The 16,144-nt window shown below is 45.2% G+C and overlaps 1 protein-coding gene across 7 annotated transcripts in view; it reads right to left on the reverse strand.

The window, feature by feature from the left end:
* Positions 1-16,144, reverse strand: part of LOC137653427 (oxysterol-binding protein-related protein 9) — a 354,924-nt gene that overhangs the window by 296,336 nt on the left and 42,444 nt on the right. For 6 of the 7 annotated variants that reach the window (XM_068386810.1, XM_068386807.1, XM_068386806.1 and 3 more), the window contains exons 3-4: positions 8,646-8,723; positions 1,044-1,262 (exon numbers count right to left, since the gene is read on the reverse strand). In XM_068386810.1, coding sequence (XP_068242911.1) covers positions 1,044-1,262; positions 8,646-8,723 — 297 coding nt within the window. Of the gene's footprint in view, positions 1-1,043; positions 1,263-8,645; positions 8,724-9,217; positions 9,519-16,144 lie in introns of those variants that run through there. The other variant, XM_068386809.1, reaches the window with a different exon arrangement.

Here is a 16,144-nt window from a genome sequence, read left to right on the forward strand (position 1 = left end):
TTTAAAAGAAACAATTATTATCGAGATATTAAAGGTTTTAGTTTACAAAATACGCTGTATTTCTGTATAAGAAAAAATAGATATATAGTAAAATACTGCACAGGAAACAACACATAAGTTGTGTGATGCTAGCGGCATAAGCTACAGTCATCTGAACGAAAACACCGAACATTTAAGAGTAAATACAGTTAAGCTGTGCTGTAGTAATATTAGTGTACATATATTACAGTAACATACATTACAGTATCAATGAGTATTAGGTTACAGTACAGTATTACCAGATAGGAACAACTTTTGCTATACAGAATAGTAAGGGGATGAAGACAACTCCATAAACTTTACCTTAGCACAATACTGTACTGTAACCTTACTGTGTTCAGTATGTAGTGTACATCTGTGCAATTGTTCTGTACACTGTACATATGATTATAAACTGTTGTAGAAACCAAATTAAAACTATTAGGCAGTATTTACTATGTTAATCATCAGCTCGGGCACCAGCTTGTGGCAAGGGGCAGTGACTTTTGAGGTTAGGAGCTAGCCCACCTTTGTGATACATTTATACGCGAATTTTTGCTTATCGCAACTGTGTGTGTAACCTAACTATCGCGATAAACGAGGTCTGACTGTATACAAGTAAACAGAAAAAAAGTTAAAGGCCAGTTAAAAGCGTTGGCCAGAGAGTGACACGAATGTCTACTCTCACCAAGCCAAAAGTGAAAAGTGAAGATAGAACACAGGTGTGTGTGTGTAAGTAGGGAAGCCAGCTACCCCACTACCCCCACTAACTAGCAGTGGGATAGTTACACCTCGCTAAAATAGCTTATGGCTAGTTTCAGCTTCGCTGAAAGTAAGTTCCTTAGTAAAGAGCGTAAGGTTTGTATTCTGGTGTCGGAACAATTATACAGTATTTCCATTTGTAAAAACTAAAACTGTACAGTGGATAATGCATTCTAAATTAACATTATTCATGTAGGGAATACACAACAAAGTTATTGATGAGATATAAAAAGAAACGTGATGATAAAAACAATGAAACTAACCTGAAGTAATACAATCGAGTGTTTGATTGATTCAAGGACAGTATTAATGTGATTTATAACTTCCTGGCACCTCTGGCGATCAGCTTCATCCTCAGTTGAGGCTATGTGCTTCTCCAAGACTGAAGTTTGATCAATAAGAAGCTGAAGGTAAGCATCACTTTCTGTCAGCTTCTTGTCGAAATCAGCCATGGTTGGCATAGGTTTACTAGGATCCCATCTCTGTGAAAATAGTTAAAATTTGCTAGTAGGAGTTTCTTATACTATTGTACTTCATCATATAAAAAAAAATATATCACATTCCTTCCCATCAACTATTTATAAAACTATGAGACAAGTGTTTGACACTTAAGAAAATAACACAAATTCAACACTCAAAGGCCTAAAAGCAGGTTGCCAGTGAACTTAACAATAACTGAATAGCTTACTCGCGAATGAACCACAGGTTTCAATGACAAACTTCTCCAGGGGTTAGAATTTTCGTATGAAAATAAAAAATACTCCATTTCAATGATTTTGTCAAACTATACCCAAACCATTGAAGTATCCTAACCAGAAATACTATTTTTTTAATGCCTCGAAAATAATACAAAAGTCCTGAAACAGATATCAGAACTTTTGCAGATGAAACATTACTGCTGGCAATTGTCAAACCTTGAACCTCCTTTTGCTTGACTCATCTCTATAGAATTTAAAACTTGAAAATGTATTTCTTTCTTTCCTAGTCTCCCTCAAACATGTCGGTAATCTCCTTGTCTCGATTGAAAATGTGACCCACTCAAAGAACTGTTCATCTATTAGGCTTGTTTTGCCTCATATTTTGTTAATGCGACATGAACTTGCTTGTTGGCAAATTTATAGTTACACCTGCTGCTATTCCAGTTCTACCTATGCCTTCATTAAATGCTAACTGATTGATTTAAAGTTTTCTGGCATCCTGACATCTATGGTCATTGTTGCTGATGTTATTTGTTATAAATAAAGAAATAAATAAATAAATGGTAAATCAGTTTAAAACAGTAAAATCAAGAACATTCTTACTAAAGCTAAATAGTTATCAAAAGACCTACTTCTAGAATAAATCTAAAAATACCACTGGTATGGTACGACACATCATGTCCGAGAATCTTAGCAAGGATGAACCTGCCATCCTCACCTCGAGCCTCAAACAGATGTCTATTCTTTCAGTACTATAAGTGGGGCATTCGATCAACAAACGCCTCACTGTTAAAGGTACCAAACATTCATCACAATATAGTTGGTGTTGGCCCTTCAGAAGAAACTTGTGTGTCAACCGAGTGTGACCAATGCAGAGACGACAGAGACATCTCCCATTTTCGGGGCGTCATGTTATACCTCCAAGGATATATGACATTTGTTACCTCTCTCATCTCATTGCCATCTACACTATCCCAGTGCTGTTGCCAAATATTACAAAACAATTTCTTGATGTTAGGTAGGAAATCATTACAGGGAATGGGATATCTTCTTGGTAGCAACTCGGATACAGCATTCTTCGCCAGTAAATCTGCCTTCTCATTCCCAGACAAACCTACATGTGCTGAAACCCAACAAAATCGGACCATTATACCTCTCCGACCAATAATAAAAAGCCATTCTAAAATCTTTAAAACTAGAGGGTTACTAGAATTAAAAACTTCAAAAGCTTGAAGGACACTCATTGCATCACTGAAAATGGTAAAATTACCCTCCTTCTCCAATGCTATTTTCTCAATAGCAGTTAGTATGGCATACAGTTTGGCAGTAAATATGGAAGCTGTTAGAGGAAGTGCACCTCTACAATTAAAACCATTACTATGTACTCCAAATCCAATGCCAGCATCAGATTTGGAGCCATCAGTATATATAAATGTTGATCCCCTATGTTTTGCAACATGTTCCATAAAAAGAGACCTGGATAAGTCAGTCATATTCTTCTTAACTCCAATAAAATATTTACAAAAAGATATCTCTGGTAACTTCCATGGAGACGTTGATGATAGCTTGAATGGAAGCACCTTACTTTTAATTATATCAAGACTGCTTATTAATTGTTTCACCCGAAAGCCAAAAGGTTGAGGAGATTTTGGGTGCAACTCAAAGTATGATGCGTGCCTTACAAGGCTTGCAGTCTGAAAGGCTATAGAGTTAGGGAGTCTTTGCAACCTAAACTAATACCAAACAATAGAAGACTTTCAGTAAAGGTCTAGAGGTAATTCTCCAGCATCAACAAGGAGACTTGTGATAGGCGAAGTTCTAAACGCTCCTGTGGACAATCTAATACTAGCATGATGTATTGAATCTAACATCTTTAATTGGCTTGGGGTGGCTAAAGAGTATATTTCACACCCATAACTAATTTTTGAAAAAATCAAGGCCTTGCATAACTTTAAAATAGTATTGTGGTCTACCCCCATGATATACGGGACAATACTTTTAAAAGATTCATAGCCTCAAGACATTTAGCTTTTAACACTTTTAAGAAAGACACCCATGTAAGCCTACAATCAAATATCAAACCTAAAAATTTAGCTTCACTTACACATGGGATACGTTGACCTTTAATGTACAGTATATCTCCGGGTCTGGATGTAATCCCCGGATACGATAGAAATGGACAATAGTAGTTTTACTTGTCGAGAACTCAAATCCATTCATATCGGCCCACTGGATAATTTTGTCAATTGAGATTTGTAGTTTTCTCTCAACCATTGCCATTCTAGCTCCAGCAAATGATATGGAGAGATCATCCACAAATAATGTTGAGAGAGCATCCCAGGGAGTGACTGAGGATATCCCATTAATTGCTAGTGCAAACAGGGTTACACACGGCACACTACCCTGAGGAACTCCTTCCTGGCAGTTACTCTCTGATAGAGTTTGCCCCACTCTCACTTGAAAAACTATGTGAAAGAAATGACTGAATAAATAGAGGTAGCTCTCCTCTTAATCCCAATTCATGAATGGTTTTGAATATACCATATCTCCATGTGGTATCATATGCCTTTTCAAGGTAAAAAAAAAAAAAAAAGAAAAAAAAAAGACTGTCCCATGGTGCTACTTTGAAGCAAAGGTTTCACAAATAGAGGACTCAAGTCGTATCAAGACATCAGTCGCCCACTGGTGGACATGCAGGGGGATTGCCAACCCTAGCGTTTCCGGCCTCAGCTGGTACCTCTTGGGTTTTAGCCTCCCCTGGAGGACTTCTTGCTCCTTCTGCTCTTGGCAGGAAAGGGCTTAGACACCTTGGGCTTCGCTGTGGTCGTCTTCTTTGTGTCCTTAGCTGGACGGGGCCGCTGAACCGCTGGAGGTTTGTAGGGCCTTGATGTCAGGGCCCTGTGGATGAGGGAATCCTGGTTGGATTTCCTCCACCTCTCGGCGGCGAGCTCCACGACCTTAGGCTCAAACAGGCTCTTACCGAGGACGGAAGAGTGTCTGCACTGGGGACCTTATGATGGAACCTCTCGGCCACAGCGTCCCGACGCTTGAAGATCGTATTGGCCCACAAGCTCGAGACTTGGTGGGCCAGAAACTCAATGGTTCGTGTGCCCGAGAGTAGGAAAGTCTCCAGCGCTTTCCTGGTGCTTTCTTTGGAGAGGTCCTCGGACCGAACTAGGATGCCCAGAGACCCCAGCCAGATGTCGAGCCACGAAGTTGCCTGCATGGCACACTTCGCCACCTTCTCCTGGCTTAGCATCTCAGTGGCTGAGATGGACACGTGCCGGTTGGAGAGCCTCTCAAGAGGGACTCCCCCTGTGAGTTCTTCCACGGAGTGGTGTAAGGGAAGACTCAGACAAGACTCCTCGAGGATCTCGAAGTACCTCCTCTGATGGACTCGAGGAGGGAGGAGCTTGTTACCAGCACTCGATCTGCTGGAGGAGGCAAGCTCAGAGAGCTGGCCCTCGACCTTGTCCCTGACACTCTTCATCCCCTGAGACCAGGGCAAAGCTGCACTGGCCCTAAAGGGTTTCTGGGTGCCATAGACACGGTCCAGGACCGTGTCCTTGGGACCTCAGGGTCCGGGATCCCATTGAGGTTCCTCATGAGGGTCAAGACTTGCCAGAAAGCGTGTTCCGACTCCTGGTGCTCTCCTCCCAAAGGACTGGCAGCGAAGTCTCCCGTCCCCAGTGGCTCTTCCTGGGGGGACACGTGGACATTCTCAACGGCTCTAGAGAGCTCCTGTCTGATCCTCGCTGACGATTTGGGAATCGTCTTAAGAGTCCTTAGGCTCCCTCCTGGGTGGGATACAGGACTTGAGCAGCGAAGGGGGCAGGCTCTTCTCCACCTCTGGACGAGACGACCCCTCAGGGAGAGGCGGAGCTTCCCCCATTGGTGCGATGGGGGAATAATCCGGCTCCTCCAACTCTCCTGAGGAGGGGTAATCCTCCTCTGCAGGGGAGGGAGAGAAGGTCTGGGGGGGAGAAGGAGCCTTGCGCAAGGATCTGCGAGGAGACAGAATAGGCCTCGGAAGAGATTCCACGGGAGAGACTCCTCTCTTCCTCTTCAGGGGGGAGGAAGCTGTCGCTGGTTTGTGGCCCGAGTCAGAGAGGGCAGGGTTGATAGCCTGCACAAGGGCTCTGACTAGGGTGCCGAACCAGGGCAGCTGGCTGACAGTCGCGCTGTCAGACACCCCCTCTGGAGGGAAGGGGATCGAGGGATCCCTAGGAGGAGTCGACAAACGAGGGTTCGCCTGTGGCGCTGAAAGAGAAGAGTCCCTAGACTTGTCCGGGAAGCGCCCCTCTTCCGGCAAGCGCCCCTCTTCTGGCAAGCGCCCCTCTTCCGGCAAGCGCGCTGGTCTGTACTTGCGGGGAGGGGAACGAGACGAAGAACTGTCCGCCTGGCGGCGCTCGCGCTGGGGCTCGTGTGTCAGGCCCTGGTCAGGGTCGCGCGTAAATGGCTGGCGCGATACTGGCATCTCGCGCGCGCACACATCCGCGTGGGCGGGGGCGGGCGCGATGGTGCGCAGGCGAGGAAACAGGAGCGATGGCGCGCTGGTGATAGAGCGGGCGCGTGAGGGCGCAGCAGCTGGAGCGGGCGCGTGGTCGCGAGAGTGCGTAGGCGATGGCGAGGGCGTGTGGCGCGCAGTAGCTGGCACGGGAGGCGGCCGAACACGCGGGCGCGCAGCGACCTGATGCGGCCCCGAAGGGCGCGAGATAAAGGGGGCGCCCGAGCGCGTGTCCGGAAGAACCGGCGAGTGAGCGCTGGAGCAGGATCGCGAGCGGCCGGGATGGCGCGTTGGCGCGGAGGTTGGCGCTGGTCTGATAGGACCGGCATGCTTGCCTGTGGGCGCGTTGGGCGCGCCGGCGATCGTGGGGGCTCATCAGGATGCGGTCGCACCGGAGTGCGTTGCTGCGGCTGCCGTGCAGGACGCATGGTTGGATGAGGGCGCTCGGGTGTACGCTGAAGGGTTACCTTGGGCGCCTTGAAGACAGGAACGGGGCGTGTAGCAGGAACAGGGCGCGTAACCAGAGCGTCGTGCGCGGTTGCATCATATGCAAGCTCGCGCGGGCTGGAGGGAGAGCCCAGAGGCGGCCGTGAGCGCCCATGCGCTAACTTGGGAGCCTCCTGGGCGACCCACTGGGATGTCGAAGCGCGTTGACGAGCGTGTGAGCGCTGGAGCTGGAACTGCGCGTGGGCGCGTATCACGCGTCTCCCCAGACGTGCACGACAAGTCCGGAGGAGCCTGTGGGCGCCTGTGCGCCAGCGGAGGGGCCTCCTGGACTGTGCGCGACGAAGCAGGAACTGGTGGACACCGGGGCGCCGGTGGGCGCGTGAGCGCAGGTGGCCGCTGGGGCACCGGTGGGCGCGTATGCGCAGGTGAGCGCTGGAGCGCCGTATCAGGAACCGCAGGTGGGCGCATATGCGCACGTGAGCACTGGCGCGCTAAATCAGGAACTGCTGGAGGGCGCCGGGGCGCCGAAGGGCGTGGGCTAGCAAGGGGACCCTTGCGCTTAGCAGGAACGGTGGCACAAACGCGTAAGGGTGAGCGCCGTGGCGCTAAGTCAGGAACAGCGGCAGGCACAGCAGCGACAGCAACAGGAGAGCGCAGAGGAGGAACCTGGCGCTTGAGGGCAAGAGGCGCGGTTTTGCGCTCAAGACCCTTCAGCCCCGAAGGGCCCGGAGACTGCGCAGTGGCAGTATCAGGTGGCGCGTCACGCGCATCAGGAACTCTAGAAGTGGATGGTCTGGGAGACTGGTCACTATGTCCAGAAGGACGACCATCATCCGAAGGTGATCGAGAACGATCCCCGGAGAGGTCTAGGTTGGTAGCTGGCAGGACTGGTGAACGGCGAGTCGTCTCCTCCGCAGAGGACTGTGGTGACGACGAGCCGAAGAGGCACCTTTTAACCCCCTTGAAAGGGGAAGGAAGGCCTCTACGGCAAAGGGGAGGACGAGCCTTCCGCCTTATACGCCCACGAGGGGCCGTGGGATCAGCAAGCTGACCATCGATGGGCCTCCGAAGAGGAGTCTCTGTTAGTGAACTCCCCCGAGAGGGAGAATCACCGGCAGGAGAGACCGTGGGACTTAGATCCTCCCTCGAAGGATGTTCGGAGGGAGAATCTAAGCCTTCAGCTACCTCAGCCACAGGAACGAGTGTTTGGCTAGACCCACGGGATGTCTCCGTCACCACAACGTCAACCACAGACAGAGGATCTATCTCCGCTGTAGTTGGCGATTGTTTGACGGCTGCACCCACTTTGATCATGTCAAACAGGGCTTCCTTGGAGGGCGAACCCTGCAGCCCCAAGGAAGCCCAAAGCTGCAACAAATCATTATTAGACATAAAATCCTCCTCCGGGGGAGGAGGGGCAACTACCTCTTCCGCACCCCGGGATCGGTCAACAGCACAGCAGTCTACGTTACCACTCGCCGGCCTCTTGGAAGAGTCCGCTTGTCCGCACCCCGGGATCGGTCAACAGCACAGCGTCTACGCTACCACACGCCGGCCTCTCGGAAGAGACCACTTGAGGGGGAGCTTCGGAGGAGGAAAGGGCAACGGAAGAAGTAGTCCTGGAATTTTCTCTCTTCAGAGAAGCCTCTGAAGGAGAAAGATCCCTTTTGGCCTTATTCTTATGGTGCCAGGCAAACCTCTCCCACTGGGAGATAGACCACTCCCTACATTCAATACATACATTACCACTATCACACCGTTGGCCCCTACAGTGAGGATCCGTGTCGACCGCCGACATAAAGGTCCTACAAGGGCGGCCGGGAAGTCCAGGGCAAGTACGCATTATCAATAGAGGCCAACTTCAATCACACTGCGAAAGAGAAAAAGCAAAAAGACAGATTAATTATGGCAGTCAAAGCGAGGGAGAGCATAGACAGGTCTGTTCTCTTCCCAAGCCAAAAGTAAAGTGAGCCTTTCACCGGTGTGTGTGAGGGGGGGGGGGGTTAGCTAGCTACCTCTCCCTAACCCCCGCTAACTAGCGGCGGGGTAGTAAACCCTTGTTAAAACTTTTATGGCTCGTCATTCAGCTACGCCGAAGTAATTACCCCATGTAAATAGCGTGGTTTGTATTTCAGTTACGGAACAAAAGCACATTAACAATTCTAATTTTTCAAATAAAGCAACCACTGTATACTGTATAGTACAGTACTTACTCTGATTGAAGGAGTGTGTCTCACTATAGTATCCTCTAAAGCACGAATCCACTTCTCTCGTTCATCTGGATCATGCGCCTGTAGATAAAGGTCATTTTAAACAATTGTGTAGTTGTAAAGTATGACAAAAAAAAAAAAAAAAAAAATTTATCAATCTCACAAAAGAAATGCACAAAACGATTACACTTCCATTTACTGATATTTCCTTTATAATGGACTACACTACAGCCAAAATTTGGAATGATTTGGTAGGAAATACATAATTAATGAACTACACCAATTAAATAATGACACACCCTCCTCTATAGGAAGGATTGTGTCCCTTTAGACTTGGGTGTTAACAAAGAAATGGGAAAGAAAATCTAAATCCATGCAATCATTCCACCCTCTTTGAGTGACAATAGACTACTGTACAGGATAAAAACAAAGTGAATGGTACCAAAAGAGGACAGAGAACATGAAGAATATAAATCAGCATGATAACTTTAATCATGAACTGCAGGTTTGTTTTTTATAAGGACCCTTTTCAACAATTACATTACAATAAGCTATTTCTACAATTTAACACCAACTGGAGCTGATTTTGTAATAGACAACACCAGTAGGGGCTGACTTTGTAATTAACAACACCAGATGTGGCTGACTTTGTAATAGACACTACCACCTGGGGCTGACTTCATAATAGAGTAAATAAAATAATCATAGTAATCTCCATATATAAAGTAATGATTTTCAGCAAGTGGTTTTAATTTCTTTTTTATTACTTGAAACCAATTTAATTTCACCAATTCGATTGTATTTAATATAAGCAAACTTTAGTATTGTTATTAATCAATAACGGTAAGTTTGCTGATAACAGCATCGTACAACATCCAAGTGAACTTTTGTTTGTTTTACACACAAAACACCACCACTTAACAGTACTGCACTGTTAAAATCAAGAGCAATATCTGATGAGCACACCAGTCTCATCATCAAAGATTCAGGTGATAAGATAAGATACTTTACTAAACCCTTAACCCTAGACATAAAGAGATAAAAGATCAAATCATCCGCTGCAAAATAAAATGGCATGGAAAATATAAAGAAATCTGGTGTAATCCTTTGTATCATTTATCACATTAACCTTTTAGTACTTGGCAGTTTTCTTAGAGACAGCTGAAAGAGCACAGCAGATAAATACACACAAGATGTTAGTTGAAAAAAAAGCAGTTATAAGTAAGACGGATAAGAAGTAACCCCACTTGTCCCTCTACTAACAATTAAATACCTGGTTACCAAGCTCTAAAAAAGATTTACTATATAAAACACAATGACTTGCTTTTTATTAAGGTTATTGGTACGGGAGTAATTTTCTTGCTAGTGTTGGTATCAACTCAGTTTGATTGTATGTATAGCAGAAGCTATTTCCTACAACTTTATTCAAATGAATTCAATGGTAATTTTTATTTTCCTTTTTTTCAGGTTTTTCTATTCCTATCTCTTCCTACATTTTTTGAAAAAGAATAAGAAAAAATCTATTCTTTAGTGAGCAAAGCTATATAGAATAAAAAGATTTTTTACAATAAAAATATTAATATTTTTTTTTAAATCTTATGAAGAGCATTTGAAATATAACTATCTAAATTATTATGCTGAATTAAATATGATTATTCACATAAAAAATATCCTTCAGTAATTTGCCTTAATTATCTGATTAGGAAAACATAGATGAGTGTTAAGCAACCTATAAACGTAAACAATAGAAAAGATTAAAATATTAATACGATACTAATATGAGAATATTACATGCATTATTATTGGATACAGTTAAGGTTATCTAATCAAACAGAAGGGCATTTAGTTAAAGTGTAAATACAGTGTTGACATTACATTGACCTGCAGTTGGCTATCTCCCACTTTCACTGACATACCTCGATGAATTATTCACCACAAAACAGCACATGATATATTGATATTGATTCCATTCTTAAACATGTAGTTAAATATAATAATGGGTAGTTACTACATTTATTCATTTTAGGAAAAATACAGTTCACTTACTTATACTGTAATATGAAAATAAATGGAGTTTTTATGATAAAACAAAGTTTTATGAATACTTACCTGGCAATTATATATATATATAGCTTAAGTCTCTGACTTTCGGCAGAATTTATTCGAAAATCGCAGCAACCGCCTTGTGGTGGTTGTGCGGTTAGGTGGTTAACAACCCTTACAGGGTGATACTTGGAATCATTCCCGTTTTCTGTTCCTCAGATCATCTCTGCCGGCCAGATTGACAACATCGTTGGTCCACCATTAGGAGTTTTTCGCATCGCTTTCCCTACATCACTGTTTTGGACTTCGTTTGGTGAAGTACACTGATTTGGGGAATTGGTAATCGTGTTTTGTTATTATTATTGTACTATTTGCTTTGTTTATCATGAATGAAAAACTTCACATTCGTGTATGTTAGAGTGATGTATGCAAGGTGAGGTTACCGAAGTGTCGGTTGACCCTCACACAGTTTGTAAGGGTTGCAGGCGGTTTGAATGTGCACTAGATAATAGGAGCAAGGAATGCGAGGGTTTAAATGAAGATGATTGGTTAGCTATGAAGCGCTATGTGCGCAAACTAGAACTTGATAGAGTTAGGAGAGCTAAATCAAAGTCAAAGTCTGCTAGTGGAGCTAGTTTAGATTTTTCTATTGACCCTTTAATTGTTTCCTCTTTGGAAGTTGTTCCTTCCTCTGAGGTAGTAACTACTGCCCCTTCTACAGGATATGCGCCTGCGGATAACCCTCGGTATGCCAGGATGGCTGCTGAGTTGGAGGCCGTTAAAGCACAACTTGCGGCCTTTAAAGGTAAGAGTGAAAGTGGTATTAGTGCTTGTGAAAGTGCAGTGGAAGTGGCGACTGATCGAACCTGTCATACCCTAATTCTAGACCTCTACCAAGCTCCCAGGACCGAGGGAGAAGGTAAGTCGACAGCCGAAAGGGGTTGGGAGGTGCTTATCCTCGGTCAATCGTTTCATCAGACAGTCCTGTTGCGACCTCCCAGGCTGCTCTTGACCGCCGTAGAAAAGGCGTGTCGGTCACCTGATCCTTCTCCCAGATGCAAGTGGCAATACGAATCGTCAAGACCGACGAAGAGAAGGTGGGACCAGGATGTGCAGTCTCGCTCTCCCTCTCCCGGTTCAAGTAGCCGAGAACCTGAACCTTCTGAGGACGACTTCAATGTTGTTCCTGCTAAGAGGACGAAACCGAGTCTCCTTAGCCCAGTTAAGCCTGCTAAAATTCCTGCTTCTACTACCAGCGATCCCAAACAGCCACCTCCTTCGGAACCGCGAGAACCAGCAGAAGTCGCTAAAGCTTTCATGGCTGTTATGCAGGAACAGCTTTCATCGTTAGTGCAAGCTTTCAGCCGCCCTCCTTCCCAGTCTGACAGACGTAAGGATGTCTCTTTGCCGGTTAAGATATCGTCTTCTAGGAGGGAACGAAGTGCCTCTCCAAGGGAACCTCTACGGACTTCGTCAGCCGTGCAACACCGCGCTCCGTCTTTATTGGCTCGACGCCAGGACGATAATGCCTCTCGCCCTCGGCGCCAAGACGATTCCGCCTCTCGCTCGAAGCTCCAGGACGATTCCACCTCGCGATTTAGGCAACAGGACGAATGCAGCCTGCCTTATCAGGACGATACCGCTTCTCGCCAACAGGACGATACCGCTTCTCGCCAACAGGACAATACCTCTTCTCGCCACCAGGACGATAGCAGCGCTCGGCACCAGAACGCTTCCTTCTCTAGGCGCCAGGATGGCACCTACGCTTGGCGCCAGGACGCAAGCAGTTCTCGGTGCCAGGCTGCTTGCAGGCCCCTTCTTCAAGATGTAGAAGACAAGAGTCAGGGCCAAGGACCAGCAGAGGTTCGTTTAGGCCCCGATCCAAGAAACGAGATGGAAGTCCTCCAGACAACAGTTGGGGCAAGACTGTTTGTCTCGTTGGGGAGACTGCACCTAAGACCTATGCAACACTACCTCGCAAAGGTTTAGAAAAGGAAGACCCAGGAGGACGCCTTTTCCTTTCCCATTCCGACAGAGATCTAGGATCTTTTGATGTGGTGAATTTTGTTTGCTGTTTCCACACACCTGCTTTTAGTACCTGTGTCACAGGGAAATTCTTTTTGAACACCAGGGATGTGCCGACACCCCTGACTTCATGAGCATGGGACAACGAATGGAAGGTGAGGAGCCTGGTTGTATGGCTCTCTCAATTACCTGTCTAATTCTGGAACATATAGAGCCTACAGTACTGATCAGAGGGTGAGCTCTGGAAGTCCTTTATAGGTATTTTCTCAGTGCCCTTACAAGACAGAGTAACAGTTGGGGTGGGTCCTCTGTTACAGACTGGAGACTTTCAATCTGGAAAGGTTCGAATCTAAGATCCATTACAGCCGGATTCAAAGTCTTCACTACAAACTCAGGAATGAAACATTCTCATTTACGGCCCTCCCCTTGAATGAGCAATGTCATAGGACAGACCACGTAGCTTGCTGACTCTTTTGGCAGATGCCAGGGCTAGCAGAAAGACCGACTTCAGGGTCAAGTTACTATCTGATGCTTGACAAAGAGGTTTGTATGGTGCTCCTTTCAGTGAGCGTAGTCCTTTTACTACGTTCTAAAGTGGTGGTCTGGCTTCCGACTGAGGGCAGGTGAGCTCGAAATTCCGTATGCGGAGAGAGAATTCCGTCGAGGGGGAAATGTTAACTTCGTTAAGCTTAAAAACGAGGCTTAAGGTGGAGCGATAGCCTTTCACCAACGACGCCAAACCAAGCTATTGCTACCTGATGGGTAACAAAAACTACACTATTATTGGTATAGTGGCACTGAGAGGAGAGATGGGGTATCTCTCCTCTCAGTGCCACTATACCAATAAAAGATGGACCACTTTACCTGACAATGTATACTGAAGCAGATGACTCCCACAGGTATCCTGCCATTCTCTTTGCAATGTCCTAATTGACCTAGTAGCCGAGGCACACCTCTAGAATGCTCAATGGGGATCAGGAAAATGACTGCAATGCTCTGTCAACTCATTTGGCACAAATCTTTGATTACTGTAATCAGGGATACTTGCCAGACGTGTTGGGAATGTCAGACTTGTAAAGTTTCAAGGGAGGTTGTTGCCTGGCCAACTTTGAAAATATTGACCTATTCTCCTCTTGAATTGCTCGCTATGGATTTTGTGAGTCTCCCAACAACCAGTACTGGTTTTATTGGGTATTTGATGGTAGTTGACTATTACAGTGAACCCTCGTTTATCGCGGTAGATAGGTTCCAGACCCGGCCGCGATAGGTGAAAATCCGCGAAGTAGTGACATCATATTTACCTATTTATTTAACATGTATATTCGGACTTTTAAAACCTTCCCTTGTACGTAGTACTGTTAACAAACCACCCTTTAATGTACAGAACACTTAATGCATGTACTATAGCACCCTAAACTAAAACAGGCACAAATATTAAAGGCGATTTTATATCATGCGTTTCCTAAACACCTATAAAGCACGATAAAAAATGGTAAACAATGTTTTGTTTACGTTCATCTCTGATCATAATGAAGAAACAAACTCATTTAGTGTACACATATATGTATAGGTTAGTTTTTGCATCGATTATATTGATTATACAGTATGTTGATTTGTTATTACCAATGTTTTACGTACTTAATTTTTCTTAGGACTTCCAAATGAAATGTTTTTCTTTATGACACCGCCTGAAACGACGGCGTCATAAAGTACTGTACGCTCAGTAAACAACCATGCTCAGAACAAAGAAGGCATTTAACGCGCATGATGAAAGTGATAAATAATGATATTTACAGTAAAAGCATTTACAAAATATGTTATTAGTACAAATATAATTTACCGTATCTATATAAAATCATACAGTACATACTGTACGTAGCAAAGCAGGAAAACAATTTGCGAGAGAGAGAGAGAGAGAGAGAGAGAGAGAGAGAGATTGTTTTATGTACGTACAAATGTAAATTTTAAACAAAAAAAATATGATAGGTTACAACATGTAGACTTTTAAAACCTTCCCTTTAACTTAATGCATATAGTACTAAACTATAAAACAGGCACAAATATTAGAATGTGAGAATATTAAAGTAAAAAATAAAGATTGTTACTGTACTCACCACAAAAGAAGTTCAAGAAAAACTTGAATGATGATGGCGATGAATTTGCTGCACAGTAGAAATGATGATGATGAAGCTGATGATGTGTTCTACTGTGCAGCCAGGTAGTATTTTATGTCTCTTCAGACGGAGGTGTCTTTTCCTGGGACACCTCTTCAACTTCTTCCTGGGAAACTTCTTCAATTTCTTCCGAAGGCGTACTAGCAGGAGGAACTGGTTCTTTTTTGCGAGGCTGGAAGAACATTGTGATCGGAAGTTGTTGCCGCTGCTTCTTTTTTCGATCTAAGAGCATCTTGTAGGGAGTCATTATGTTATCAACCTTGTTGCAGAATTGCATCGACCGAACCATATCCTCGTCCCACTCTTGCAACATTTCTTTCAACTCCTTCACCTTGGCAAGCTGTTCTAATGTTAAGCCCGTTTCTTCGACATTTTCTTGGGTCTCTTCCTGGGTTTCACTCTCTTCTTCGCTTGCCGATTTCGTCAGGTCTGCGTCAGTTAGGGTCTGGGAATGGCAGTCCAACAACTCGTCGACGTCTTCAGTCGTCATGTCGCCAAACCCGTCACCTCCAATTATAGCAGCCAACTGCACAGATTTGCGTATTGCAGAGTGTTGGATTTCAGCAGGTGTAAATCCCTCGTCGTCGTAAACAATCTCGGGCCACAACTTCTTCCAGCTCGCATTCACGGTTGCAGGTTTCATCTCTTGCAGTGCCTTCTGAATACTCTGCAGGCACGTGGCTATGGTGTACTGCCGCCAGTACGCCTTCAAGTTAAAATCTTCATCCTCATTACCTTGGGCAGCATCCACACACGCAACGAGGTCCGCCAAGGTATTCTTCGTGTAGAGGGCCTTGAACGCCCTGATAACCCCCTGGTCCATCGGTTGAATTAATGATGTGGTGTTGGGTGGCAGGAACTCAACCTGAATGCCCTCATGCGACAGGTCAGTTGCGTGTCCACCAGCGTTATCCATAAGGAGAAGGATCTTGAATGGCAAGCCCTTCTCTAAGAGATATTTGCTGACTTGCGGGATAAAACACTGATGGAACCAGTTGGAGTTCAGCATCTTCGTAATCCATGCTTTTTCATTATGCAGCCAGTACACGGGAAGGAGATTCTTATTTTTATTTTTCAAAGCACGAGGATTTTTCGGCTTATAAATAAGCCCCGGTTTTAGTAAAAATCCAGCAGCATTGCCATACATCACGAGGGTAACGCGATCCTTGAATGCTTTAAAGCCAGAGGCTTTGGCTTCCTCTTTGAACAGGAAAGTTCGCGACGGCATTCTCTTCCAAAACAAGCCGGTCTCATCCATAT

Source organism: Palaemon carinicauda, chromosome 14 (assembly GCF_036898095.1).
Source record: "Palaemon carinicauda isolate YSFRI2023 chromosome 14, ASM3689809v2, whole genome shotgun sequence".
Taxonomy (NCBI): domain Eukaryota; kingdom Metazoa; phylum Arthropoda; class Malacostraca; order Decapoda; family Palaemonidae; genus Palaemon; species Palaemon carinicauda.